Source organism: Mycteria americana, unplaced genomic scaffold (assembly GCF_035582795.1).
Source record: "Mycteria americana isolate JAX WOST 10 ecotype Jacksonville Zoo and Gardens unplaced genomic scaffold, USCA_MyAme_1.0 Scaffold_39, whole genome shotgun sequence".
NCBI lineage: Eukaryota > Metazoa > Chordata > Aves > Ciconiiformes > Ciconiidae > Mycteria > Mycteria americana.
In genome coordinates, this window is record NW_027445626.1 from 810,800 (window position 1) to 836,100 (window position 25,301).

Genomic DNA, 25,301 nt, shown 5'->3' on the forward strand with positions numbered 1-25,301 from the left:
AGGGTGAAATACCGTACCACCCCCAATGGTGGGATGGCCCTTGGTCCTCTGGGGTGGGGGGTCCTGGACAAACAGGGTACTGAGGTGGCCACCAGCACCCCCAAAATGTCTAGGGGAGTCAGGGGGATGGGTAAAATGATTGCTGCTCTTTGAGGGACACCAAAGTCTTGGGGTTTGAGGGACATCAAGGTCTTGGTGTTGGGGGTGGTCATTGATGGTCCTTGATGAACACCAAGATCTAGGGGTCTAGGGTTGGTCATCAATGGTCCTTGAGGGACACCAAGGTCTTGTGTTTGGGGACAATCATCTCCAGTCCTTGGGCAATGTCTAGGCCTTGGACTTTGGGGACAATCATGTCCAGTCCTTGCGGAACACTAAGGTTTTGGAGTTGCGGATGGTTGTCTCTGGTCTTTTATGTATCTCATGTCATGTCTGAGTAGCTCATAGGCCTGGAGTAGGCCCATGGCATGTGTAGGTGCTTCTTCTAATGTCACTGCTGCCTGAGGAGCTGGGAGGGCAGGAGCAGGCCCATAGTTTCTGTAGGTGGTTTTGAGGTCATTGGTGCCTGAATGGCCGATAGGCCAGGAGCAGGCCAATATCAGAGATAGATGCTATGACATCCTCTGTGGCTGAGTAGCAGATAGGCCAGGGGCTGTGCATGAGCTTGTGATGTCACTGCTGCCTGAGTAGCTGGTAGGCCAGGAGCTGGCACATAGCTTCTGTAGGTGCTTCTGATGTCACCAAAACAATATTTCGACCATGCCCAAATACGGCTTTTTGGAAGAAACATCAGGAGCAGAAGTCCATACACCGCACACACGTGTGACACTGTAACTCATGCACACACAGTGCCAGCAGTAGGAGGGTGTGAGGTCACTGTCAGGATAACCCATGAGCACACAGCAGTGACAGTGGTGACATCACCGACGGCAACCCATGGCTGTGGAGCTCGGTGCAGAGCAGCCGTGTGCTGTCACAAGGGCTTCACGGAGGACGGGAGCTGCCTGGCCCCGTGCCTGCGAGGCCGAAGGAGCAGCCCCTGCAGCCCTGGCTGGAGCAGTCGGGGTGGGGGTGGCTCGGGGACCCCGCAGGGATGTGCCTGGGCACGGCGCCAGGAGCAAACCACAGACTTCCTGCCTGGGCGCTGCGGGGGGAGCGTGGGGAGTGCTGCGAGGCCACGTGGGCTGTGGTTTGTGCACCTGCAGGCTGGAGCTCCCGATGCGCCCGCGGGGAATAACGGCCCCTCGGTGACACGCTGACAGTCAGGGATCTGTCTGAGCCTCTGGGCTGCACGTCTGCTGCCAGGGCAGGGACATGTCCCAGCTCCGGCTCCTGCGAGGGACCTTCCATGGGGCTCTCCAGGGAAGGAAGGGTGAGGCAGCACTCCTGGGACGGGGCTCTGGCCTGGGCTAAGGCCCTTTCCCAGCTGCTGCTCCCAGCACAGCGGGGTCTGTAGCAGGGGCAGGGGCTGTTTCCTTCCCTTCCTGACACAGCCTCCGGCGCAGCCCCAGCCCTGTGCTTCCCACGGCACGAGGGTGGCTGGACACTCACCTTGGGCTCTTGGGTGTGCCTGTCATAAGAGACACTCAGTGCTCCTGGTTGAGAAAGCAGGGTTGAGGGGGTGAAAAATCCATTTACCCCCACACAAGCAGCCCTGTCCTGTGACGGCCCCCCACCACAGTGACGTGACACCTGTAGCAGAGCCGTCTCTCATATATGGTCATGAATGGCGCTAGAGAAGTTCATTGGAGGGCCGGGCTGTGTCGGAGGGGAGATAGCTCCCGATAATGTCGAAAAAGGCCCTGCTGCTTTGATTGGCTCGTCCTGTAGCTGGGCTGGCATCTGCAGAGATATATTGCCCTGCTGTCGTCATTGTCCCCAGGAGTCCCCAGGAGCCGTGGCAGGGCGTGAGGCAGAGCAGGGATGTGCTGGCAGGGCAGGAGGCTCAGGATGGGCACAGAGGGAGTCCTGTCCCCTCGGATGCTGGGGCTGCTCCTCTGGGTACAGCTGTGCAGCGGTAAGTGCCAGTTCCATTGTCCCCCAGCCCAGGCCCAGCGGGTAGCAGCATGGCCATCGGGATGTGTCCGGGAATGGGGTTTCTTTGCAGGTGCTACTGAGGTGAGGGCCAGAAGGTGCTCAAGTCCATGGAGCCTGTGCCTGCCTGTCTGGGTGGGAGAGAGCATGTCCTTTTCCAGGGCTCCGGTGTTTGGGGCAGCCTGTGCCTGGCTGGACGCAGAGACACCCTGTCCTGGGGTAGCCTTTGGGGACCCCCCGTTCCCCAGCACTGTGCCTCTGGAGCCGGTGGTGGCCTAGCTGGGGGTGGCAGCAGGCAGAGATCCCCAGGGCACTGCCAACCCCTGGGGTACCCCAGAGGCTTTGTGTGCTGCTCACTGCCCCCTTGTTCCAGGGGAGCCCTGAGCCCATGAGGGCAGTTTGTGGCCCGCAGAGAGAAGCGGACGGGGGCATCTGCGTCGAGAGACATCCTTCCTGGGGGGCCTGTCCCAGTGCAGGGCTGGGCTGACACCAGGGGCGAGGAGGGGATGTGGGTGTGGGGATCACTGGAATGGTCTCGGTGGGAACAGGGAAAGCCCTGGGGGTGGGGGTGGGTTTGGATGGTGGCAGGGCAGGTGGTTTGCATGGGAAGCTGCAGGGCTGTGTACACGGGGCTGTTCAGGGGGTGCTGGGCTGGGGAAGAGCGGGTGCCCTGTGCAGGGCTGGGCACAGCGTGCAGGTGTGCGTGGGCAGGGGGCAGGTGGCCGTTGGGGTGGGAGAAGGTGCCTTGTGTGGTGGGATGGCGAATGACCCAGCAGGGCCAGACCTGCACACCCCCAGCCTTGCACAGCCCATGGGGATAGAAGGAATCCCCGCATCGCACTGGGGACAGCCTGGAGGGGAGAGGGGTCCCAGCCTGGCACCTCTGACATGGCCTGGGCAGGGGGTTCCCCCAGACCTGCAGTGCTGCGGCTTGGAGCTCTGCTGACCGGTGCCATGTTGGTGTTTGAAGGGGCTGCAGAGGTGAGGCTGGTGAATGGCGACAACGACTGTGCTGGGAGAGTGGAGGTGAAACATGAGGGCCAGTGGGGGTCCGTGTGTGGTGGCTACTGGAGCATGAACGATGCGGCAGTGGTTTGTAAGCAGCTGGACTGTGGGTCTGCTGTTGGAGCTCCTCAGTACGGAGGCTTTGGGCCAGGATCTGGCCCCATTTGGCTGGATGATGTTGGCTGTAATGGCACCGAGTCTGCCCTGTCTGACTGCCCACACAGAGCATGGGGTGAACATGACTGTGATCACAGATTCGACGCTGGAGTGAGGTGTTCAGGTAAGGCGACAGTCTGTTCTCCATCTTTAGGGTGGGTCAGGGGAAGGGACCTGGCTGTGCCCTCAGGGAGCAACAGGCCAGGACCTGGCGCCATTCAGCTGGATGATGTTGGCTGTAATGGCACTGTATCTACCCTGTCTGACTGCCCACACAGAGGATGGGGTGAACATAACTGCATTCATGCTGCTGATGCTGGGGTGATGTGTTCAGGTAAGGGGACAGCCTGTTCCCCAACTCTGGGGATGTGACGGGAGAGGAGACCTTGCATGTGTCCTCAGGGAGCAACAAGTGGGCACTGGAGCACTGCCCAATGTGGTCGGTCACACTGCTGAGCTGGGACTGTCATTGCTGGTGTTCCCAGTGCCTGGGAAAAGCCCAGAGGGGGCCTAGCCCAGGCTGAACTAACCCTGCCACAGTGTCTCAGCCTCTTTTCAGTCAGTGTCTTGGGCTGCAGATGAATCCTCCATCCCTGCCCTGGGGTGTCCACTGATCCCCACTTGTCTCCACCCATTCTGGCAGCTCCCAGAAAACAGTGCTGAGGGTCCCTGTGCTGGAGAAACCAGGGGGACTTGCTTGGCACTGCACACCTTGGAGGAAGGGCATGAGATGGCTGGTCCCCTGGGTCATTCCCCTTCACAGGCATGAGTACCTCAAGTGAATCAAAAGGGCATTTCAGAGAGCATGAGTGCTGGGCTCTGGGCTCGGCTGTGTGGTCCAGCCAGCTCCTGCAAGGCTTGGGAGCTTGGCGTCTGCCTGACTCTGGCTGGTCCCTTCTTCATCACTGCATGCACGGGCTGGTACTGGAACGTCCCTGGAGCTGTGACATCCCCACGGAGACATAGCCCCATGCAGGCAGTGCTGACCTGCTGCCCAGCCTCTCCTGCCTGACCATGGTTCCCCACACTGCCCCATGAAACAGAGGCTTTGGCAGCACTTTCTGACTCTCGTCTGTGCCTGCTTTTAACCTTTGAGCCAACATGAGCCCAGAGGGACATGCAGGTCTCCTGTCCCTCTGCCTGGACGTTGGCTTGGGACCTGTGCACCTCTGGACAGACCCCTGTGTGCCTGGCTGAGGACACCCGCTCCAAGGAGGCATCGGAGAGGGCTGGACAGGCACCAGCCATGGTAACTGCTGCACCCTTTCTGTGCTCTGTGACATCTCCCCCTAACAGCAACCTCCCAACACCCCAGAACAGCCCTGGGAGCAGGGTGCATTTCTGGCTGCGTCAAGGAGATGGTCCTGCCTGGTCGCAAGCTCTGCAGGAGCTGAGCAGGCTGCAGCAGTCATTATCATCTGGGCCAGTTCTCCCGGGCCAGAACTGTGCACACCACACTGCAGTGCTGGTGGGAACACACCGGGCAGCACAGGGCACGTTGTGCAGCAGCAGATTGTCCGAGCAGTGCCTGGTGCTGCAACAGACACATACCCTTCGGTGCTGTGATGGTGTAGAGAAGGGGTGCAGGGGGTCGGGTGTGTTTGTGTCACCAAGAGTCCTTCAAGAGCTTCCTCTGGGATGTTCAATGGGTGGTTTGGTCATGGCTTGCTTGGAGGTGATGCAGGATGTGGTCATGTATCTGTCAGAGGACTCTGGGAACTCCAGTTACTTTGTTTGTTCCAGGCTTTGTCCGGCTGGTAGAAGGGAAGAGCCGCTGCTCAGGACGTGTGGAGATCCATGATGGGGACCAGTGGAAAACTGTCTGTGACTCCCACTTTGGTCCCAAAGCTGCTGACGTGGTCTGCAGAGAGCTGCAGTGTGGTGTGGCCCTGCCTGTTGCTGGGGCGGCTCACTTTGGAGAAGGGGTTGGTCCCATGTGGGAAGGAGAGCTGCAGTGTGTGGGGAATGAATCCCTCCTCATCTCCTGCCCCAGGGGGTCCCACAGGGACCAGCCCTGCACCCACATGAACAGCGCTGCTGTCACCTGCACACGTAAGGACTCAGGGTGGGGTGTTGAACACTGGGTGAGCTCCAGCCTGAGGGGGGGCAGGTTGTGCCTGTGGAGACAAGGGAACTGGGGTTCCTGTTCCCACAGGCTGGCAGAGAGGTGACCTTCCTGGGGCATCCTAGACAAGGGCAGGGCAGGGCTGATGCCCGAGGACAAGGAGGGGGCATGGGTTGGGAGGGCTCACTGGCATCATCCTGTTGCACCACAGGGGACACAGAAAGGCGTGAGGGTGGAGGATGAGCTGGGAGATGCCCAGGGCAGGCTGTGGTCCAGGGGAGCTCAGGACCCGGGCAGAAGCAGCAGTGTGTGCTTGGGGGAGCCGTGGTGGGGGCAGGTCTCTTCTCCGGGTGCTGGCTGGGGAGGAGCGGGTGCCCTGGGTGGGTATGAGCCGGGGGTCAGTTTGCAGGGGGTCATTGGTGTGGGAGGAAGTGCCAAAGTCTGTCGGCGCATAATGACCCATCAGGGTTGGAGGTGGGCATCCCCAGCCTTGCACAGCCCATGGGGATAGAAGGGAACCCTGCACTGCCCTGGGGACAGCCTGGAGGGCAGTGGGCTCCCACCCTGGCACCTCTGGCTCCACCTGAGCAGGGGTTCCCCCAAACGCACAGTGCTGGGGCTCGGCACTGTCCTGACTGGTCCTGTGTCAGTGTTTGAAGGGGCTGTGGACGTGAGGCTGGTGGACGGCGACAACCACTGTGCTGGGAGAGTGGAGGTGAAACAACAAGGCCAGTGGGGGACTGTGTGTGGTAACTACTGGAGCATGAACGACGCAGCAGTGGTTTGTAAGCAGCTGGACTGTGGGTCTGCTGTTGGAGCTCCTCAGTACGGAGGCTTTGGGCCAGGATCTGGCCCCATTTGGCTGGATGATGTTGGCTGTAATGGCACCGAGTCTGCCCTGTCTGACTGCCCACATGCAGGATGGGGTGAACATGACTGCTTTCACAGTCTCGACGCTGGAGTGATATGTTCAGGTAAGGGGACAGCCTGTTGTCCACCTTTGGGTCTGGGATAGGGGACAAGGTATCTGGCTGTGCCTTCAGGTTGCAACAGCCTAATGCCAGAGCAGGGCCCGGTGTGGCTGGTCGAACTGCCGATCTGGGACTGTCATTGCTGATGTCCTCGGTCCCTGGGGAAAGCCCAGTGGGAACCTGCCCCAGGGTGCCCCTACCCTGCCTGGCCCCCGAGGTGGCTCAGATGAATCCCTCAGACTGCCCTGATGTGTCTGTTGGTTCCCATCTTTCTCCTCCCTTTCACCCAGGACCCATCTGGCAGCAGTGAGGGCCAGGTCCCCCCATGCCAGAGGCGCCAAGAGTGACTCATGCAGCCACTCACAGCCTTGGGGATGGGCATGAGATGGATGAGGAATTTTGGGTTGTGCCGCTGGCAGACAAGGGTCCCTTGGCCCAAGCGAAGGTATTGCTTGGAGAGGAGGAGTGCTGGGCATGGGCAGAGGAACAGGCTGGCACATGGCACCTCATTCCTCCCCCAGGGTCACCCCACAAGAGCGTGCCCAGGGGGACAAAAGCTCATCCAAGAGTGCTGCCTCACTGCCCATCCTCTCATGTCTGTCCCAGCCTCTGGCTGCCTTGCGCTTTTGGCTCTTTACTGGCTCTCCTCTGTACCTGCCCTTGCACTGGGAGCTCGTGTAAGCCCAAGGTTGCTCTTCTGTCCACTCTCCTGCCCTCTGCCCTGCTGTTGGCCATGGACATGCGTGCCCACCAGTGCACTCTGGTCATGGATGAGGACCTGTTTCCTGGCAGGCACCGGAGCGGGAGGCTGGCACAGACACTGACCACAGGTACAGCCTGACTGTACCTTTGCCCTGTGACATGTCTCATCTACCAGCAGCACCCCAACAGAACAATACCCCCCTGGAAAAGGGTGCATTTCTGGTGGCACCAAGGAGTTCCTCACGCTGGGCCCTGAGCTCAGTGGGGCAGAGCAGGCTGCAGCAGCCAACAGTGCCTGGGAGCATTTCCCCAGACTCCAAGTGCTCTGGCTGCTGCAGTGGCCAGGGACCAGCGCTGGGTAGTCCAAGGACTCTGGGGTAGCAGCAGTTTGTCTTAGAGATTCCTGTGGCTGTGAGTTTGGGAGAGAAGCAAGCCCACAAGGGCTGTGCTGATGTCTGAGGAGCAGCAGGGGGGGAACGATGTTTTTGTGCCATCAGCACCCCCTGAGAGCAGCTAGGGCGGTCATGGGGCTTTTTGCCTTTGACCACCTTGGAGATCAGATGGGACATGATCAGGGGACTGCCAGAGGGTTCTGGGAAATCTTGGGGGTTTGTGTTTGCTCCAGGATCTGTCTGGCTGGTCAGAGAGAATAGCCCCTACGAAGGATGTACAGTGATCCATGACGGGGACGCTTGGAAAACTGTCTGCCACTCACACTTGATCCCAAAGTTGCCAACATGGTCTGCAGGGTCTGCTGTAGGTCTGCAATAGACACATACCCTTGAGTGCTGTGATGGTGTAGAGAAGGGGTGCTGGGGGGCCTGGATGTGTTTGTGTCACCAACACTCCCCCAACAGCTTCCTCTGGGCTGTGCAATGGGCCATTTGGTCATGGCTTGCTTGGAGGTGACGTGGGAACGTGGGCATTTAACTGCCAGAGAGCTCTCAGTGGTTTTGATTTTCCCAGGCTTTGTCCGGCTGGTAGAAGGGAAGAGCCACTGCTCAGGACGAGTGGAGATCCATGATGGGGACCAGTGGAAAACTGTCTGTGACTCCCACTTTGGTCCCAAAGCTGCTGACGTGCTCTGCAGGGAGCTGCAGTGTGGTGTGGCCCTGTCTGTCGCTGGGGCAGCTCACTTTGGAGAAAGGGTTGGTCCCATCTGGGATGGAGAGCTGCAGTGTGTGGGGAATGAATCCCTCCTCATCTCCTGCCCCAGGGGGTCCCGCAGGGACCAGCCCTGCACCCACATGAACAGCGCTGCTGTCACCTGCACACGTAAGGACCCGGGGTGGGGTGTTGAACACCAGGGATGTGCTGGGGGTCGGGGAAGAGAGCAAGGACTGTGCTGGGCTGGGCATGAGGACAGGAGGGTTGATGGGTTTTCTGCAGCATGAAAATAGTGCAGAGGGAGAAGAAAGGCATGCTGTGCCTCTGGCCTCTCCGCCAGCTTCTGAGGGTACAAGAGCACCAATCCACCCTCAGCCCTCCTCCTCTCTCCCCAGAGTACACAGCCTTCAGGCTGGTGAACGGAAGCACGGTGTGTGCGGGGAGGGTGGAGGTCCAGGTGCTGGGGACCTGGGGGACCCTCTGTGCCTCCCGCTGGGATCTCTCGGATGCCCACGTTCTCTGTCGTCAACTCAACTGCGGGTTTGCTGAGTCCCTTCCTGGAGGAGGGCATTTTGGGAGAGGACTCGGACCAGTCTGGAGAGACTCATTCCACTGTGACGGGACTGAAGTCCACCTGGGACAGTGCCCAGTGATCACCCTGGGGGCCTCACCGTGCTCCCATGGGAACAACGCCGCTGTCATTTGCTCAGGTGAGTGCTGGGAAAATGCTGCATTGAATCCCTTTGCCCCTTGTGTGTGACATGGCCACCCAAAGCAGGGGTCCCATGGCAGTACCAGGCTGAATTTCTCCCTGCAGAAAGCCTTGCATCCCCAGAAGCCTTCTGGAGGGCTTTGGCAGCTCAGGCTGACCGCTCTCCTGTGGGACAGCTGAGGACTGAATGGAGGCAGGCACCTGCCCTCAGGGCAGCGGCTTAGGCCCCTGCGCCACTGCCAGGCCTGGGCTCCTGTGTTTCTCTCCTGTGGGATGAGCCCAGGACAGGGCTGCGGGGCTCTGCTCCATCCCTCTGGCTGCAGACAACCGCATGCCATCCCCACAGAGAGCCCTGCAGAGCCTCATCCCACCACCCAGGCAGGAGCTGCCTGGGTGTCCCCAGCAGCAGCAGAGCTGGGTGTGAGCTGCAGAGCAGGCACGGGCTTTGCCCTCTCCTCTTGTCAGCACAAGGCTCAGACTTGTCCTGTTTGGTTGGAAAAGTCCCCCTTGCCCTCCTCCCTGAAGGGTGCCATGCTCCCCAGTGCTGCCGATGGCTGTGGCATCTCTGCTCTCCCCAGGCTCAGCCGGCTTTGCATCCCTGCGGCTGGTGGGTGGAGGGAGCCGGTGCGACGGGCGAGTGGAGATCTTGCAGCGCGGGACGTGGGGCAGAGTCCTGGATGACCAGTGGGACGTGCAGGAGGCCAACGTGGTGTGCCGGCAGCTGCAGTGCGGACAGGCAGCGGCAGCCTACAACCCCCCAAAGGCTGAGCGAGGGACGGGCCCCGTAGGGCTGCGAGGGGTCCGGTGCACAGGGAATGAGACCAAGCTGACCCTCTGCAACACCTCCCTGCCCGAGAGTGCACTGGCGGAAGGGGTTGCAGAGGACGTGGGAGTCATTTGCTGGGGTGAGCAGTGCTTCATGGGCCCCCCAGATGATGGGGTGTGTGGGTAGCCAGCCCCTGACAGCCACTGGGGTTTCTCCCCACTGCAGGGAGCCGGCGGGTCCGTCTGGTGAACGGGTCTGGGCGCTGCGCCGGGAGAGTGGAGATCTACTACCAGGGCAGCTGGGGGACCATCTGCGATGACGACTGGGACCTGGCTGATGCTGCTGTCGTTTGCCACCAGCTGGGCTGTGGAGGGGCGGTGGAGGCGGCCAGCTCTGCTCGGTTTGGGGAAGGCTCTGGGCAGATCTGGCTGGATGGCGTGACCTGCTCTGGGGACGAAGCTGCTCTCTGGGACTGCCCTGCCAGGCCCTGGGGGCAGCACGACTGCGGGCACAAGGAGGATGCGGGAGTCATCTGCTCAGGTCTGTGCTGGCAGCTGTGGTGGGAGTCTGGATCGTGGGGAGGCCAGGACGTGAGGAGAGCCGGGCATGGCCAAGGCTGTTCCTGGCTGCCTATGACCCTTGCCTGTGGCCGTCCTGTGGACACCCATGCATGGGCACCCTCAGTCCCTCTGGGGGCCCCTGGGGAGCTCAGCCATCCCCGAGTGTTAGCAGGAAGGGCAGGGGTGTCTATGCATCAGGGACTTCTCTCTGCCCCCGGGTGCAAGGGGCACGTGCTGGCCCTGCCCCTGCCTGGCTGAGGGCCTGGGGAGTGCAGAGGTGTCCTGGCTCCCACAGCCCCACACCAGCCTCTTCCCCCTTCCTGCCTTTCCTCCCAGAGTTCCTGGCCCTCAGGCTGCAGAACAGCGATGGATGCTCCGGGCGCCTGCAGGTTTTCTACAACGGGACGTGGGGGAGCATTTGCTCCAACTCGATGACTCTCAGCACGGTGTCGCTGGCATGCAAGGAGCTGGGCTGCGGGGACGGAGGATCCCTGGAAAGACGCCTGCCCTATGGCCAGGTGTCTGGCCCTGCGTGGCTGGATAACGTGCAGTGTGGGGAGAAAACCAGCTCCTTCTGGCAGTGTCCCTCCACTCCCTGGGATCCACAGTCATGTGAAGACCTGCGAGATGAGATCCACATCACCTGCGATGGTAACTCTGGGCCACTCGGGCACAGTGTCACCCCACCTCCTGCTCCCCTCTATGCACAGCCAAATGCAGAGGGGCTATTCCTTTCCATGTCAGACCCGTCTGCTGCCGGTGGCACAAACATGACCAAAGCCACACAAGTGCAGCAGCAGTTGTCAGCCAGGTTTCCAGCAGCACGTGGGGGAGGCAGAGGCATCTCCAGGGGAGGTCTCAGAAGAGATCAGACAGGCTTCAGAAGAGCCTCCCCTCCATAGACACAGTACTGCTGCTCTGTGAAGCAGGGACCTTTAGGAGCTGAGCAATCAGGGTCCCCCCAGTCCTGCGCGTGTCCCCTGAATGACCGGGCTTCAGTTGCTGCTATGAGCAAGATGGCACAGGGAGGCACAAGAAGATCTCAGCCTTGTTCTCTTCTGCAACATCCCACACAGCAGCCCCTTCACTTCAGTGTTTCTTTCTTCAGGGACACGCCCAGAAATGTCCCCGGAGCCATTGGCCCCATGCCCCAACTCCACGAGCTGCACAGGTATTGAGCTGCTCCTCTGTGTCCCCTTCTTGTGTGGCAGGGCTCTGCCTGCTCTCTCAGTGCCATGGGAGGTCTTTGCCTTCTCCAGACAGGGAGAAGATTCGTGCCGTGGGAGGCGAGGACGGGTGCTCGGGCAGAGTGGAGGTGTGGCACCGTGGCTCCTGGGGAACGGTGTGCGACGACTCCTGGGACATGCGGGATGCCGAGGTGGCGTGCAGGCAGCTGGGCTGTGGTCCTGCGGTGTCTGCCCTGAATGGGGCTGCATTTGGGATGGGGCAAGGCCCCATCTGGCTGGAGCAGGTGGAGTGCCGGGGGACAGAGCCATCCCTGCAGGACTGCTGGGCCCGGCCCGGGGATGGCGGTGCTTGCCGGCATAAGGAAGACGCTGCCGTGCGCTGCTCAGGTGAGCGGCAGGGCTGGGACCCCTTGCTGGAGTAATGGCAGGGAGCTGGGGAAGGTGTTTTGCCCCCTTGGTCCTGGCATGGCCCCTTCCCTCCAAAGAGCAAGAGCGTTCCTGCAGAGTGCAGGAGCCTGGTGCGAGGCAGGGAGCAGCCTGGGTGGAACTGGGTGTCCTCTGGGCACTGCCCGTGAGCCCCTAAAGCCCCAAAGCTAACTCCGGGGCTGCCTGTGCCATCGTGACTGCCACCCAGAGCAGAGGCCCTGGGCCCTGTCCCGGCCTCCCTTTCTGGCACTACTGGAGGGGCAATTTGGGTGGGATGTGTCAGGGACATCTACAGACACACACGCGGTGTGTTGGGGAGGAGGCTCCCCAATACCTGCACACCCACCCTCTCAGCCCAGCTCTCCTTTTCCTCCTCTGCAGCTCCACCCAGGACAGCAGCATCCCCAACCCGAGCAGGTAACTGGTCCTCTTGCCTGAGGCTGGGTATCCCTGGGGCCAGGCTGTGACCCACAGCTGGATGGAGGGGGCTCCATGCTGGGGTGGGAAACTCCCAGGAGGAGACACTGGGGTGGTGTTGCGGTGGGGTGTTGGGGAAGGTTGGAATGTACTCTGCAGGGTGGAAGCTTGCCCATCAGTCCCCCCTGAGACCCTCCACCCCCTGCTGCCTTGTGTGATGGTAGTCAGGGCTGGTGCTGCCCCCTCCTCTCCCAGGCCTGGTGCTGCCCCTTCCATGTTCTTGCCCATACAGGTCCCACTCGGGGCCGTTTGCCCAGCAGCGGGAGAGTCTCTGTGCCCGTCATCATCTGCATCATCCTGGGGGCACTCCTCTGCCTGCTCCTGGCCCTCCTGGCTGGGCAAGTGCTAAGGGCAACGTCGGGACGCAGAGGTGGGTCCTTCCACAGCAGTCCCAGGGGGAGATGCCTCCTGCAAGGGCTGTGGGGTGCTGTGGGGTGTCAGTGAGAGTCACAGGCAGAGCTGGAGGGGGTGAGACTGTGTGCTGCCACCTGTCCCATGCACTGCCCCATTGACTGCCTGGCATGGGGCGTCAGCAGCAAGGGGTGGAGAGAGCCCAGAGGCATGGGGGGCTAGCACTGGGGCAAGGAGAGAAATGGCAGACTGGGGACGGCCAAGGCTGGCAGTGCTCTGGGTAGTGCTGGAAGGGGCTCTGGGGGAACAGAGATGACAGCAGGCATGTGGGGCAGTTGGGTCCATCTCCGAGGTGTCAGGTCCCCAGCCTGTCCCTCTGCCCAGCCCTGCCCACCCCATGGCAGGGCAGGGACCCTGCTGTAGACCCATGGGCAAATAGGGAGCAGCTCCAAGTGGAGAGGAAACATGGGAGCTGCTCCAGGGTCAGACAAGGGGGCATGTCCCAGGGGCCAGAGGACCATGAGTGCTTTCTCCGAAAGGATGATGCGAGGGAGATGATGCCCCAGATGATCTCCACAGCAACGTTGCCCTCACTGGGGGTGCTGCAGCCGTGCCTGGACAGCGCAGTGGGGCTGTGCTGTCAGACCAGTCCTGGGCTGGATCAAGCAAGAGGTCTGGGGAGCGCAGTGGGATCCATCACCCCTCTGCCTCTCCCTGTGCCAGCCCTGCCTCTGTCCCCAGGCTCCAGGAGAGCTCAGGAGCTCTTTCCCGAGGCCGTGTACGAGGAGATCGGTTACAGCCCAGTGTGGGAGAAGCAGGCAAGGTTTGGTCGCTCAGGTGGGTGTGTGTCCTCCCTGGAGGCACATCTGCAGGACCCTTTCCCCTGGGCCCAACACAGAGATGATCCCCTGAAGCCCCCCACACTGTGGTCCCTGCAGCGCTGGGGCCGTGTTGTCTGTGGGGGAGCATCCAGGATGTGGGTCCAGGAGAGGAGCTTTCTCCCCACCATCTTTGCCTGTCCCAGCTGCACAGCCCCTCTCTTCCTGCCCCTGCACCCCATGTGACACCTGAGGAGTGAGGGAAGGGGCTGTCCTAGGGTAGCTCTGGGAGCACCTTTGAGACAGTGTTTGTCCTGGGGGAGACGGTGAAATTCCCCGCCCTCCTCCTCATGCAGCCCCAGCTCTGTGGGTACCCCCTCCCCAGCAGCGCTGACGATGAGACAGGTCAGTGGGGCTCGCTCCATACCACCTGCTGTGCATCTCTCCAGGCTCCTATGCAGAAGAGTCCCTGAGCCAGCTGCAGCCCTACCCTGGGGACACCGAGGAGGAGGATGGTCTGAGATCAGCACCAGGTAATGGAGACAGGAAGGTGTTGGTCTCCCTGTAGATATATGATGGACAGAGGTGTCATTGAGTGTCACCATGAGAGATGGGGAGGACATGGGGGTCTCCTGTGGTGCTGCCAACACCAGTGTCTCAACCCTGTGTTTCCATGTGCATCGTCCTTTCCTCTGCTCTGCAGGACATATCTTCTCACTGTCTCCAGCTCTCCTCTCCTTTCAGATGTTCTTGTTGTGCCTGGAGGTGACCCAGCAGATGGCTATGATGATGCCAAGGAGGTTCCTGACTTTGGGGAGGGTACTGCCCCTGAGCAGGGAGCTTGGGAAATGCCCAGGGTGCCAGAGGAGGGAGCAGGCTCCAGGGATGCACTCGGAGGTGAGAGGGAAAGATAGCGCTGCTGGTTCCTGGGGTGCCATCCCTGGTGCCACCCCTGTTGCTATGGTCCTGACACCCAAACCTCCTGGGGAGGGGGAACCTGCCGCAGGAGCTTTCCTTGGAGGGACTGTGAGTGGGAGAAGGAGCCGAATGTGGTGAGAGAAGGGAGGAAGGTGATGTACAGACCCCATGGGCCATCTACAATATCCTGCCTTGCTGCTTGCAGGGGGCAGCCTGCGCTCCCGGAGAAGTGCTGGCGTCCCTGGAGCTGAAGGAGACACCTCGTCCCTGTCCCTGGGGAGCATGGGCTATGATGATGCTGAAGAGGTGTCTGTGGCACATCCCCATGAGGACACAAAGGCTGTGACACCGCAGCTTGGTGCACAACAGTCCCTGAGCCCCAGGCCAGGAGAGCCCATCCCTGCTGTGCAGCTGGGTGCAGCCAGGAGGGAGGAGAGCTCTGTGCAGCTGGGAGAGCTGTGAGCACCAGGGAAACATCTCCCTTTACCACGGGCAGCAGAAATCGCCTGCACTTTCCTCTATTTTTATTTTTGCTTTTACACTGTGCGTCCATATTTGTTCTTATTAAAAGTCTCTGAGGGCTTTGACCCGGAGCTGGGGCTTGCCTGCCCAGGTGTTGGGTCACTTCCCTGAGGCTGATGAGGGGGAGCAGAGAACGATGACACAGTGGTAGGCAAGGGGCACATCTCAGGGACAGCAGGCTTGGGGTCAGGCTGTGGGGCTGCGAGAGCCCATGGTCCCTGGGGAATAATCCTGCTGCTCACCCCAAAACACCCCAGCCATCCCCAGGGGGGATCATGGCCCACGGATTACCTCCCACAATGGTGAGGATGCAGCTCTGCTCCCCACTGCCCCAGCACAGGGTGCAGAGCCACTTTCTGGGACACACGGGCTGAGATTCCCTCTCCTCATGCTCTGCCAGGACCCCAGTCGCCATGGGCTGTTCCATGGGCTCCAGCCCGCACCTGCCTGAAGCTGGGGAGTCAGGGCAAAAGTAGCCCTGGAGATGCTGGGGATTGAACCCAGGACCTCCCACATGCAAAGCAGGCGCTCTGCCACTGAGCTACATCCCCTTGACACCTGCCAGCAGGAGAGACGCTCTCCTCCCGTGATGTGTCTATGACGAGCACAGTCCTTTTGTCCCTTGCGTGCCCAGGGACCCTCTGCAGAAAACAGCACTTGAACCCTTCTGAGATGGGGAAGCTGGGACTGGCTCTGTGCTGGGGCCTGATCCTGGCACAGGGCTGCACTGCAGAGTGCTGCCCCTTCAACGCCTCGGCAGGGCAATGGGGCAGAAGGAGGCTCTTGCTGCAGGTGCTGCTCCCACGCTCTGGCCCACTGCGGGATGGGTCGATGGAGAGGAGAAAACCCCTTCCCCTGAGCCTCCTCTGACACCCAGGGCAACAGCCCTCTGTGCCACATCTGTCCCCAACTCCACAGCAGGAGCAGTGCAACAGGGTGAGGGAAATGCCCTGCCTGGGGTGAGGTGCCCGCAGGCTCCGATGGCATCCTAGGGCATGCCGTGGAGGGGACATGGTGGCAGAAATCTTATACCCCCTTCTCCAGGCACCAGGCCTCCCCTGCAGCCCTCTGTTCCCCAGCATCCCTGGAGGTGACTTGAAGAGCAGGCTTCCATCTCCATGGGGCTGGGCATGGGGGCTGGGCTCAGGGACCTTCCCATTCCTTCAGCACTGATGACTGTCCTGGCAGCAAAGCAGTGCCCTGGGACAGCCCTGGCTGGGGTCTCTGTGGCAGGGTGGGTGAGTGTGTTCAGCTGGTAACTCAAAGGCTGATGCTTTGACCACATGCAGGGATGGTGTCCTCATGGTGGCACAGCTGGGACAATTGTGTTGCCCAATGCCATAGATTTTTCCCTCCTGAGCCCCTGCCTGGCAGGGGGAGTTGGGGGAATCAAAAGCAGACCACAGTGCCTGTGAACTTCTGGAGTGGTTGAGTGGAGTTAAGGGGATGGACTGCTCACCTCTTCCACTTTGCACACATGACCCCAAAACCCATCCTCAGCAATGACTCTCCCATTCTTGCTCAAGAAAGACCTAGAAGGAGTCTTCTGGAGCAGTGATAATCCTGCAGGCACTACCCCTGCGGCCAAGGATGTTCAAGCTCGTGCTCAAAGCTGACAAGACAGTAACTGTGCTTGGACAGACAGTCTCTCCCTCTCACCACCTCTCACTTGCGCTCAGTCACAACAAAAGCCAAACTTCTCTGCAGGTGCATCCCTAAGGAGCCAGCTGTGAGGCTGCAGAACTGCACAGAGTTAGAACATGCACGTTGCTATGCGACTGTAGTCCAGTATGTGCCATTCCTTGGGCTGACTGGGGAGAGGGTGAGGCTGGAGACAGAGGGAGATGTGCTGGGTCACAGCTGTCACTGTGTTCCTGGGGGGCGAGCAGGGCTCTGTAGCAGCAAGAGGTTGCAAGAGGGGAGCCCAGCAGCTTGTTGGAGCTCATGAGCAGGTCTTTCTTCCTCTGTGCAGGGACTGATGGCTGTGAGGGGCTGCAGCTGGTCTAGCCAGTGCAGTCTGGTGGGTGAGTCTATTTGGGCACGGCTTTGCCAGCTGTCCTTGGCACATCAGAGGTCTCGCTGTGACAGACCTCTGGAGGGAGGATGCTGCCATTCAGGCCTCAGCTCAGGGAGTGCCTCTCCCTGGGACTGGGGGGACAGTGGCCTCCCCCATGGGCAGTATGCTCTGGTCTTCAAGCTGAGCTCCAGGTGCAGGATGTGTGTGAGGAGGGGAGCAGTCTGTGCACCATCAAGACTGACAAAGAGGAGAGAGACAAGGTCTTTGCAGAGACCCCACAAAGGAAAGGTGCCAATTGCTGTGGAGCAGGGAAGGAGGGACAGATGGAGAGCACCCCAAAGAAGCACTGAATGGAGAGTCCTGTTGAGGGGAAGGCTGGGGACTTGTGGAGCAAGAGGAAGGCTCCTTCTAACCCACAGACCTGCAGCTACAGTGCAGGGGCAGTGCTCTGGCAAGACGAGAAGAAGCAAGGAGGGCCAGGGTAGGCTGGAAGAAGGCAGGCAGGCTCTGCAAAAGACTAAGGGAGGAAACGACTTTAGAAGCCCAGGGCTGAACCAGGGACCTTTGGATGTTCAGTCTAATGCTCTGCCAGCTGCGCTACTTCAGCCCTGCCCCAGCAGCCCTTGTCCCAATTCCACCCCTGCCAGGCCACAGGCTGACAGACATGAGGAGCATTCCTTGGGGAGGGTCCCAGGGAAGAGCCTTTCTCAGCCTGTCCTCTCCCTGCCTCCATGGCCAGGTGGGCTCCAGATTTGGGTGGAGGCCAGCTTACACTGGGCATGCCAAAATGTGTGTGGGACTTCAGTCCAAACGTGACAGTCGCAAAGCAGGTGGGCAGGCCAGGCACGTGTAACTGCAAAGGCTGAGGGTGGAAGAAGTGTGGGGCTGTTGGAAGACCTTATCTCCTTCCCCATGGAAGGCCTCCTCCCCACCCTTTTTTCCCCAGCTCAGCTTCACTCCTTTATTCCCAACTCTTCTACCTCCTCCCCTCTGAGCAGCACTAGGCCATGGGGAATGGGGGTTGTGGTCAGTCCAGAACACTTCCTGCCTGCTGCTCCTTCCTTCTCCCACTTTTCCCATGGGGTCCCTCCTACAGGCTGCAGTCCTTCAAGATGAACCTGCTCCACTCTGGGCTCTCCACAGGCCACAGTTCTTTCAGGAATTACCCAACTTCTCCAGCATTGTGTCCTCCACGGACTGCAGGGCTTACCTTTTCCAACATGGTCTTCTCCATAGGCTGCAGGAAAATACCTGCTGTGCTGTGGTATTCTGCTTGGGCTGCAGGGGAATATCTGCTCTGGTGCCTGGACCACCGAGGGGGTGTTTCTCCTCCTTCTTCACCGACCATGGTGTTTGCAGGGCTGTTTCTCACACGTTTTTTTCCCCCTAACTCCTATTCCAGTCTGGCAGTTGTGCCCCTTCTTAAATACATTTTTACACCAGTTCCACCAGCTTTGTTGCTGGGCTCAGTTTTGGCCCGTGCTGGGTCTGTTTTGGAGCTGTCTGGACCCAGCCCTGTCTGGCATGGAGGCAGCCCTTGGTCTTCTCTCACAGAGGTCACACCTGCAGCCTTCTCTCTACCAAAACCTGGACATGGACACCAATGCACTGTGTAAAACTTTGCCTTGCTAAATGACGTCCCCTGGTCCTCCCTCATGAAGAGATCCAGCCTAGTTGCTGGGGAGGAAGAGAGAGCAAGAGAGAAGGCCTTGATGCTGTGAAAGCACTCTTCCGCAAATAGCTACAACACTGGTGTATTATAACACTGCATTGGTCACAAATCCCAAACATGGCACCATACGGGCTGCTAAGCAGAAAATTAACTCCATCCCAGCCAAAACCAGCACAATGTACCTGGAAATATTTCCCAGGATTAGCTGCTCTATCACCTTCCCAGGGCTCGAGGAGAGGCTGACTCGTCTCTTGTTCCCCAGGTCCTCCTTCTTGCCCTCCTTGAAAATAGCAGTGACATTTGATTTCTTCCACTCTTCGGGCACATCCCCATCTCAATGCTCGGTAAAAGATTCTTGGGAGTGTCCTCGCAATGACATCTGCCAGCTCCCTCAGCACTCATGGGTGCATCCCATCATGGTCCGTGGGCTTCTGTATGTCCAGTTTGCGTAAGAATTCCCTGACCTGATCCTCTTCCAGCAGGGCTATGTCTGCCTGGCTCCAGACTTGCCCCCCTCATCTCTGGCACCTGGTATTCCTGAAGGCTGGTCTTGCTAGTAAAAGAGGAGGTGAAGAAGGCATTCCGTACCTCAGCCTCTTCCAAAAGAGGGAAGAGGCAAGAGGAGGCAGCAGGAGGAGGAGGAGGAGGCAAGAGGAGGACAAGGATGCAACAGAAGCAACAGGATTAAAAAGAGGAGGAGGCAAGAGGAGGAACCAGGAGGAGGAGGAGGCAACAGGAGGCCACAAGCAAAGGAGGAGGAGGAGGACTCAACAGGAAGAGGAGGCAATGGGACGCAAATGGAGAATGAGGCAGTAAGAGGCAAGAGCGGGCAAAAGGAGGCAAGAGGAGGGAAAAGTAGATAGACATAACAGGACGTAAAGGACACAAGAGGAGGAAACAGGAGAAGGAGGAAGATGCAACAGGAGACCAATGGAGTTAAGAGGAGGAGGTGGAAGCAAAAGGAGGCAAGAGGCGGGCACTTGAGGCAAGAGGAGGAGGAGGAAAAAGAGAAGGTCCCCAGATGCAATAGGAGCAGGAAAAGGAAACAGAAGGCAACAGGAGGAAGAGGAGGTGTCAAGAGGACAAACGATGAGGGAAAAGCAGGAGAAGAAGGAGATGGAGAGAAGAGGAGAAGACAGAGGAGGAGGAGGAAGAGGCAAGAGGAGGCACCAGGAGCAGGAGAAGAGGAGGCAACAAATGGAAACAGGAGGCAAGAGGAGGAAGAGGAGGACATCAGAAGGCAAAAGGAGCGGGAGGAGGCAATAGGAAGAGGAGAAGGAATGGAAGGGGGAGTCAACAGGTGGTAACAGGAGGACACAGGAGGAGGAGGCAACAAAAGGGGGAGGCAAGTAGAGGCAACAGAAGGAAGCAAGAAGAGGAGGAAAAGAAGGAGGAAGCAACAGGAGGCAAAAGGAGGAGGAAGACAAAGAAGGTACTAGGCAGAGGAGGAAGAGGAGGAGGAGGAGGAGAATTAGGAAAGGTCAAAGCAGGTGGCAAGAGGAGACAACAGGATGAGGAGGAGAATGTGGAGGAGAAGGAGGAGGAGGAGAGGAGGAGGCAACAATGAGCAACAGGAGGTAAGAGCAAGAGGAGGAAAAGGAGGCTGCTGGAGGCCAGAGGATGCACCATCAGCAGAAAGAGAGGGAGGTAAAAGGAGGCAGAGCAGGGAAGAGGAGGAGGAAGAAGGGGAGGAAAGAGGAGGCAAGAGGAAGCAAAAGGAAAAGGATGATGAGGAGGAAAAGGCAAGAAGAGGAGGAGAAGGAGGAGGCAGGAGGGGCAAAAGGATGCTGGGGCAACGGGAGGCCACAAGAGGAGGAAGAGAAGGAGGAGGAGGCAAAAAGAGGCAAGAGGAGGCAACAGTAAGAGAAGGAAGCGTAAGAGGAGGAAGGGGAAAAGGAAGAGGAGGAGAAGAGAAGGAGGAGGAGAAGGAGGAGGAAGCAACAGGAGGCATGAGGAGCCAAAAGGAGAAAGAGGCCTAGGATGCAACATTGGGGCAACAAAAGGCAACAGGAACAGGATGCGGAAAAGAAGGCAAGAGGAGGCAAGGGAAGGCAACAGAAGGAGGAAGAGGAGGCACAGGGGGTTGAGGAGGAGGAGGAGCAGGAGGAAGCAACAGGAGGTACCAGAAGGAGGAGATAATATGAGGCAAGGGGAGGAGGAGGAGGCAAAAGGAGGACAAGGAAACAAGAGGCGACTCCTGTTGCCTCCTCCTCCTCCTGCGGCCTCCTTTTGCCTCTTGGTGCATTCTCTTCCTCCTCCTGCTCCTTTTCTTGCCTCCTGTTGCCTCCTGAGCTCCCTTTTTTTCCCTCTTGCCTCCTCTTACTTTTTCCTCCTACTGTTGCATCCTGTTGCTTCCTCCTCTTCTTGCCTCCTCTTTCCTCTTATTGTCTCCTGGTGCCTCCTCCTACACCTCCTCCAGATTTCTGCTCTTGCCTCCTCTTGCTTCCTACCTCACCTCCTCCTCCTCCACGTGCCTTCTCACTAATGGTGGTCCGTTGGCCACCTTTGGTTCAAAAAGAAACTACTCCTCTATTCCTACACCTCGCCCTCCTCAAAAAAGTAGGGTAAATAGATATGGAGCATAGATGACTTAAGGACAGTATTGTAATCTTCACCTGATAACAAGGAGAAGAGAGGCTACAACTAATTCCAAAACATCCTTGAGAGCTTCTTCATTTTTCCTTGTCTCCAAAGCTCAGCCTGCGTACAGCTTGAAAGGACTACCTCAAATCTCTGCAACCCAAATCCCTCCAAACTTTTCTCAGCGAAGGTCTTTTAGCTTTTTAGCACTTCTGCCCGGCACTTCAGCACACTGCCCAGTCTCTGGTTTTTAGCTGGGTGAAGTCAAGGCACTCCCTTGCAACGCCTTCCCTACAAAAGCCTTCTCTTCATGCTGATCCCACTTGTATCACCTCAGGCTATGTACGCCTCCATCCTCCTTCTGCAGAGCTCCATTGGATGGGCAGTTTTCCTCTTTCTTTCATGCTCATTCACCTTCACAACCTTTTTGTATTGTATGCATAGCAAATATCGTCTGAAGCAACACATCAATCCCCCACAGCTTCACCCATTTCCCATTGCAGGCTGAGATATTTCTCCTCTTTGAGCAGACATTGTGCAAAGCTGCTCCACAGATGGAAACACACTTCAGTGCTGCATATTCATTTGGGCTAAGAAAGACATTAAAATATATTCTGAGCTAGTTTTTCAAAGATACATTTTCCAAGTGGCAAAGCAGATTCAATACATAAATGCCGCGAGCCAAGAGAGAGGGGAAACTAGGGGAAGCTGTATTGTCTAGACTCACAACTTCTCTGTCAGTGAAGTCCCACAGCCTGGGGGAGGTTTTCAGTAGTTGGCCCTATGGGAAGATTTGTTCCTTGGGCCTCTTGGCTCGAGCCTGCTGCATTCACTTTCCCAGCAAAGGGAAAAGTTCCAGTTCAGCTATGAAGCTTTTGCCCATGCTGCCTGGAGAGCCAGGACACTTGTGTCACACAACAGCCAGTGTCAGAGTGAAGCTGGAGGAAGTGTGAATTGGAATGACTTGGGCTCAAATGGAAACTCCAATGCTGAGCTGTCAGGACCACATTGGCTGCAGTTAGATGTAAGTTACCTGACACCCCTGTGACTTCAGAGGAACTCTAGTTGGCAGAGTTCCTCACAGCCCTCACTGGGGGCAAGGTGTCAGGGAGAGGGGAGCACGTTTCCGTTTCCCACATCCCAGGACAGTGCCCAAACCATCCTCCCCTTGGCCTCTGGCATCTCATTTCTTGAGATGCACATTGGCTGGGTCTTCTGGCAGTAAACCTTCAACAACCCTTCAGGTGCTTGGGTGATTTCCCTAAGACGATCAGTATCTAAAAAAGAAGAAAAAGCAACACAAAGCAACCTACAAACAACCCGCCAACATGAATCTGCCTAAACCTCAATAGCTGCAACATAGCAGTTTGCATCTGTGATAGCCACTCTGGGCAATGCCAGTTCAATCAGTAGTTGCAATGTAAGCCATCATACCCCATCCTCAAGGACAACTCTAAAGCAGTTCAGATGAAGGGTGGTCTTTGAAAAGTCACTGGTTGCGTCCCCAGCTGGCATGGACACTGCTGATTCCCCACTCCACAGTGGCAGAGCTTGGATGCCTTCTCGGGACACACTTCTTGCCAGGAAGCCACAGCCATGGGGGTATCTCACCTGGTTCTTACTGGCACATCACTCAGCATCCATTTTGGTGCACATCTTTCTTTTCTGTGTCTACTCTGTCCACACATCAGAATCACAGAAAGACAAACACTTCATAAAAGTTTCTCATAAAGCCCTTGTTACAGGAAGGAAGTCTCCCCATCAGATCTGGAGGGAGCCAGGAAGATTGCCATCAGCACTAGGAAGATCCACGAAGCTCCAGGCCTTTTCTGAAGTGCAGCAAATTCTTGCAACCATGATTTGAGCCTGGAAGTGGGAAGGAGTTGATGTGTGTGGGTGGAGGAGGAATAAGTGTGTGGTGGGAGTATGTCAGGGCCCTTGCGCAAATCAAGCATGATGGAAACATTTCCCCCTGTGCACATGCATCCGCCGAGGAAATGGGGAAAGCCCGCTGCTGGGGCTGGATGTGCTCAGTCATGCCCCATGAGCTGACCTTGCTCTCTTTTGCAAGGAAGAAGAAAATAGGAGGACTCAGTTTGCAATATCTAATTTAGCCAGTGGGAAACGAATAAGTAATGACATTGTGGGAGGGGGGGTCGGATTATGAGAAGGAAAGAACGGGGAAGTAATGATTTCTATGTCTAAAAAATGGGGAAAATGAGACCCAGCTTGTGTATGTTTCTTCTGCAGAAAGATCTACTTTTTTTTCCGAGGGGCTGACCCTATCAGACTAGCTTTCACAGTTCCCGTCTGCTAGAAAGGCCAGAGAACACGAGGGATGGGATTCATCTACTCGCATTTAGACATGCCCAGTGGAAGGGCTTGAGTCAGCTGCCCACTTCTCACTGCCAATCTGGACATGCCCTAAGGAATCCCAGACATGCAACAATCCCACCCCTCAGCTTGGCTGGGTAACGGAAGAGAAATCAGCATGTCTAGAGTAAGTTTTCTCCCACTCCTGGGCAGGTGTGGCATTTCAACAGCTCCCGCTTGCAGCATCCCAATTGTGTCTACTTGAAAGAAAGAAGAAAGGCAGGGAATGTTTTTACACTCTTCAACACCAGACCTATATTTCTTCAAGACACAAATGCTCTTCTCCCACTTCTCATTCCCCAAACACTCCCAAGATTCTGCACTTGTAAAGATATGCCTGGCACACAAAATATGCACTTACGAGTTGTCCACACTTGACACAACCACAACCTGATTATTCCTGGTGGATCACAACTAGTATGAGCTCTCGATGCAGGCCACAGTTTTTCTGAGTGCATTTCCAAGAGCCCCTTGACTTCCCTGTTCCGCAGGCTGTAGAGTGGAATGACCATGGGCGTGAGGATGGTGTAGAAAAAGGAGAGCACTTTCTTGAGCTGCCTCAGTGAGGCTGTTCTGGGAATCATCTAGACAACAATGAGGGTACCATAGAAAAGAGTCACCACGATGAGGTGAGAGGAGCAGGTGGAGATGGCCTTCTGCCTCCCCGTGGTGGCTGGGATCCTCAGGATCGCAGCTATGATGCTGATATAGGATGCCAATGTGAATACAAATGGGAAGACTACATCCAGAAAGCAGATGATGAAAGTAACCAGTCTCAGCACGGTGCTGTCACTGCAGGCAAGCTCTAGCAATGGGGCAAAATCACAGAAGAAATGATCACTTGCATTGGGACCACAGCACTGTGACTTGAAAAATAGCCCAGTGACTATGGTAGACATCAGTAATCCTGCTAGCCAAGAGCCAGCCACCAGCTGGAGACAGAGCTTCCAGTTCATGAGGCTTGCGTAGAGCAGGGGTTGACATATGGCCAAGTACCGATCAGAGGACGTGGTGGCCAGCAGGTAACACTCGGTACCTGCAAAACTGCCAAAGAAAAAGAGCTGTGTCATGCAGCCTTGAGCAGAAAGGGCTCTGTCCCTGCTTAGGAAGCTGGCCAGCAGCCTGGGCAGCATTCTGGAGGTACAGCACATTTGCACACTGGAGAAATTCCCCAGGAAGACCAACATGGGAGTGTGAAGGTGCTGATCTGCCACCAGCAGCACAACAATGAGGATGTTAACAAACATGGTCCCCATGTAGATGATGAGAGAGAGGAGAAAGAGAGGCATCTGAAGCTTGGGGACGTTACGCAGTGCCAGCAGGAGGAACTCCACTGGTGATGTCCGGTTGTCCCATTCCTCTTTCTCCATGAAGCACTGTAGGACTTTCTTTTCCCCTCTTGGCAGGAAGGGAACCTGAGGAAGGGCATGCGCTTCTGTGTTTGTTGCAAAAAGGAACTGGGAAGCAGTGACTGCCAGAGACAACATGGAGGTTTTCCCTCATCTGCCTGAATTCACACTTGGTTTAGGGGCTCCATTCCTCGTGAAAGGGCAGGAACAGGTTCTCTGAGAGGGCCAAACTACTCTTCTTAGAAGAACCTCCTCTGATTAGAGCGATGATTTGCCACAATGAGGTGCCTATTTCTGTGGAATGAAAGAGAAGGTTCATTTGCTCACATTAGATGATGACGCTTGAAGTTCTTCCCAGTAGTACCCAGCACAGGCGTTAGCCAAGTCCTGCTTTCAAGCAGCAGAAAGATGGGCCAGACAGGAAAGCCCCATCATGCAAAAAAGCCTTTAGGGGAACGCATCGTGCCATAGACTCTTTCTTCACACTGAGGAAGAATGGACACGAAACAGGATTAGCGGTCTCAACTCCCTGA

The 25,301-nt window shown here is 57.5% G+C and overlaps 1 protein-coding gene, 1 non-coding gene and 1 pseudogene across 2 annotated transcripts; 1 reads left to right on the top strand and 2 right to left on the bottom strand.

Moving 5' to 3' along the window:
• Positions 1 to 759: 759 nt before the first annotated feature.
• Positions 760 to 14,717, top strand: LOC142403580 (scavenger receptor cysteine-rich type 1 protein M130-like; annotated as a pseudogene).
• A 539-nt stretch (positions 14,718 to 15,256) lies between these two features.
• Positions 15,257 to 15,328, bottom strand: TRNAA-UGC (transfer RNA alanine (anticodon UGC)). The gene has a single exon. It is a non-coding gene; the product is annotated as a tRNA-Ala (tRNA).
• A 1,202-nt stretch (positions 15,329 to 16,530) lies between these two features.
• Positions 16,531 to 24,789, bottom strand: LOC142403581 (olfactory receptor 10A7-like). Its single transcript, XM_075489827.1, is given in 3 exon segments — positions 16,531 to 16,605; positions 22,205 to 22,323; positions 23,781 to 24,789. Coding segments are annotated over 3 exon segments (1,203 nt in total).
• Between the last annotated feature and the right edge of the window lie 512 nt (positions 24,790 to 25,301).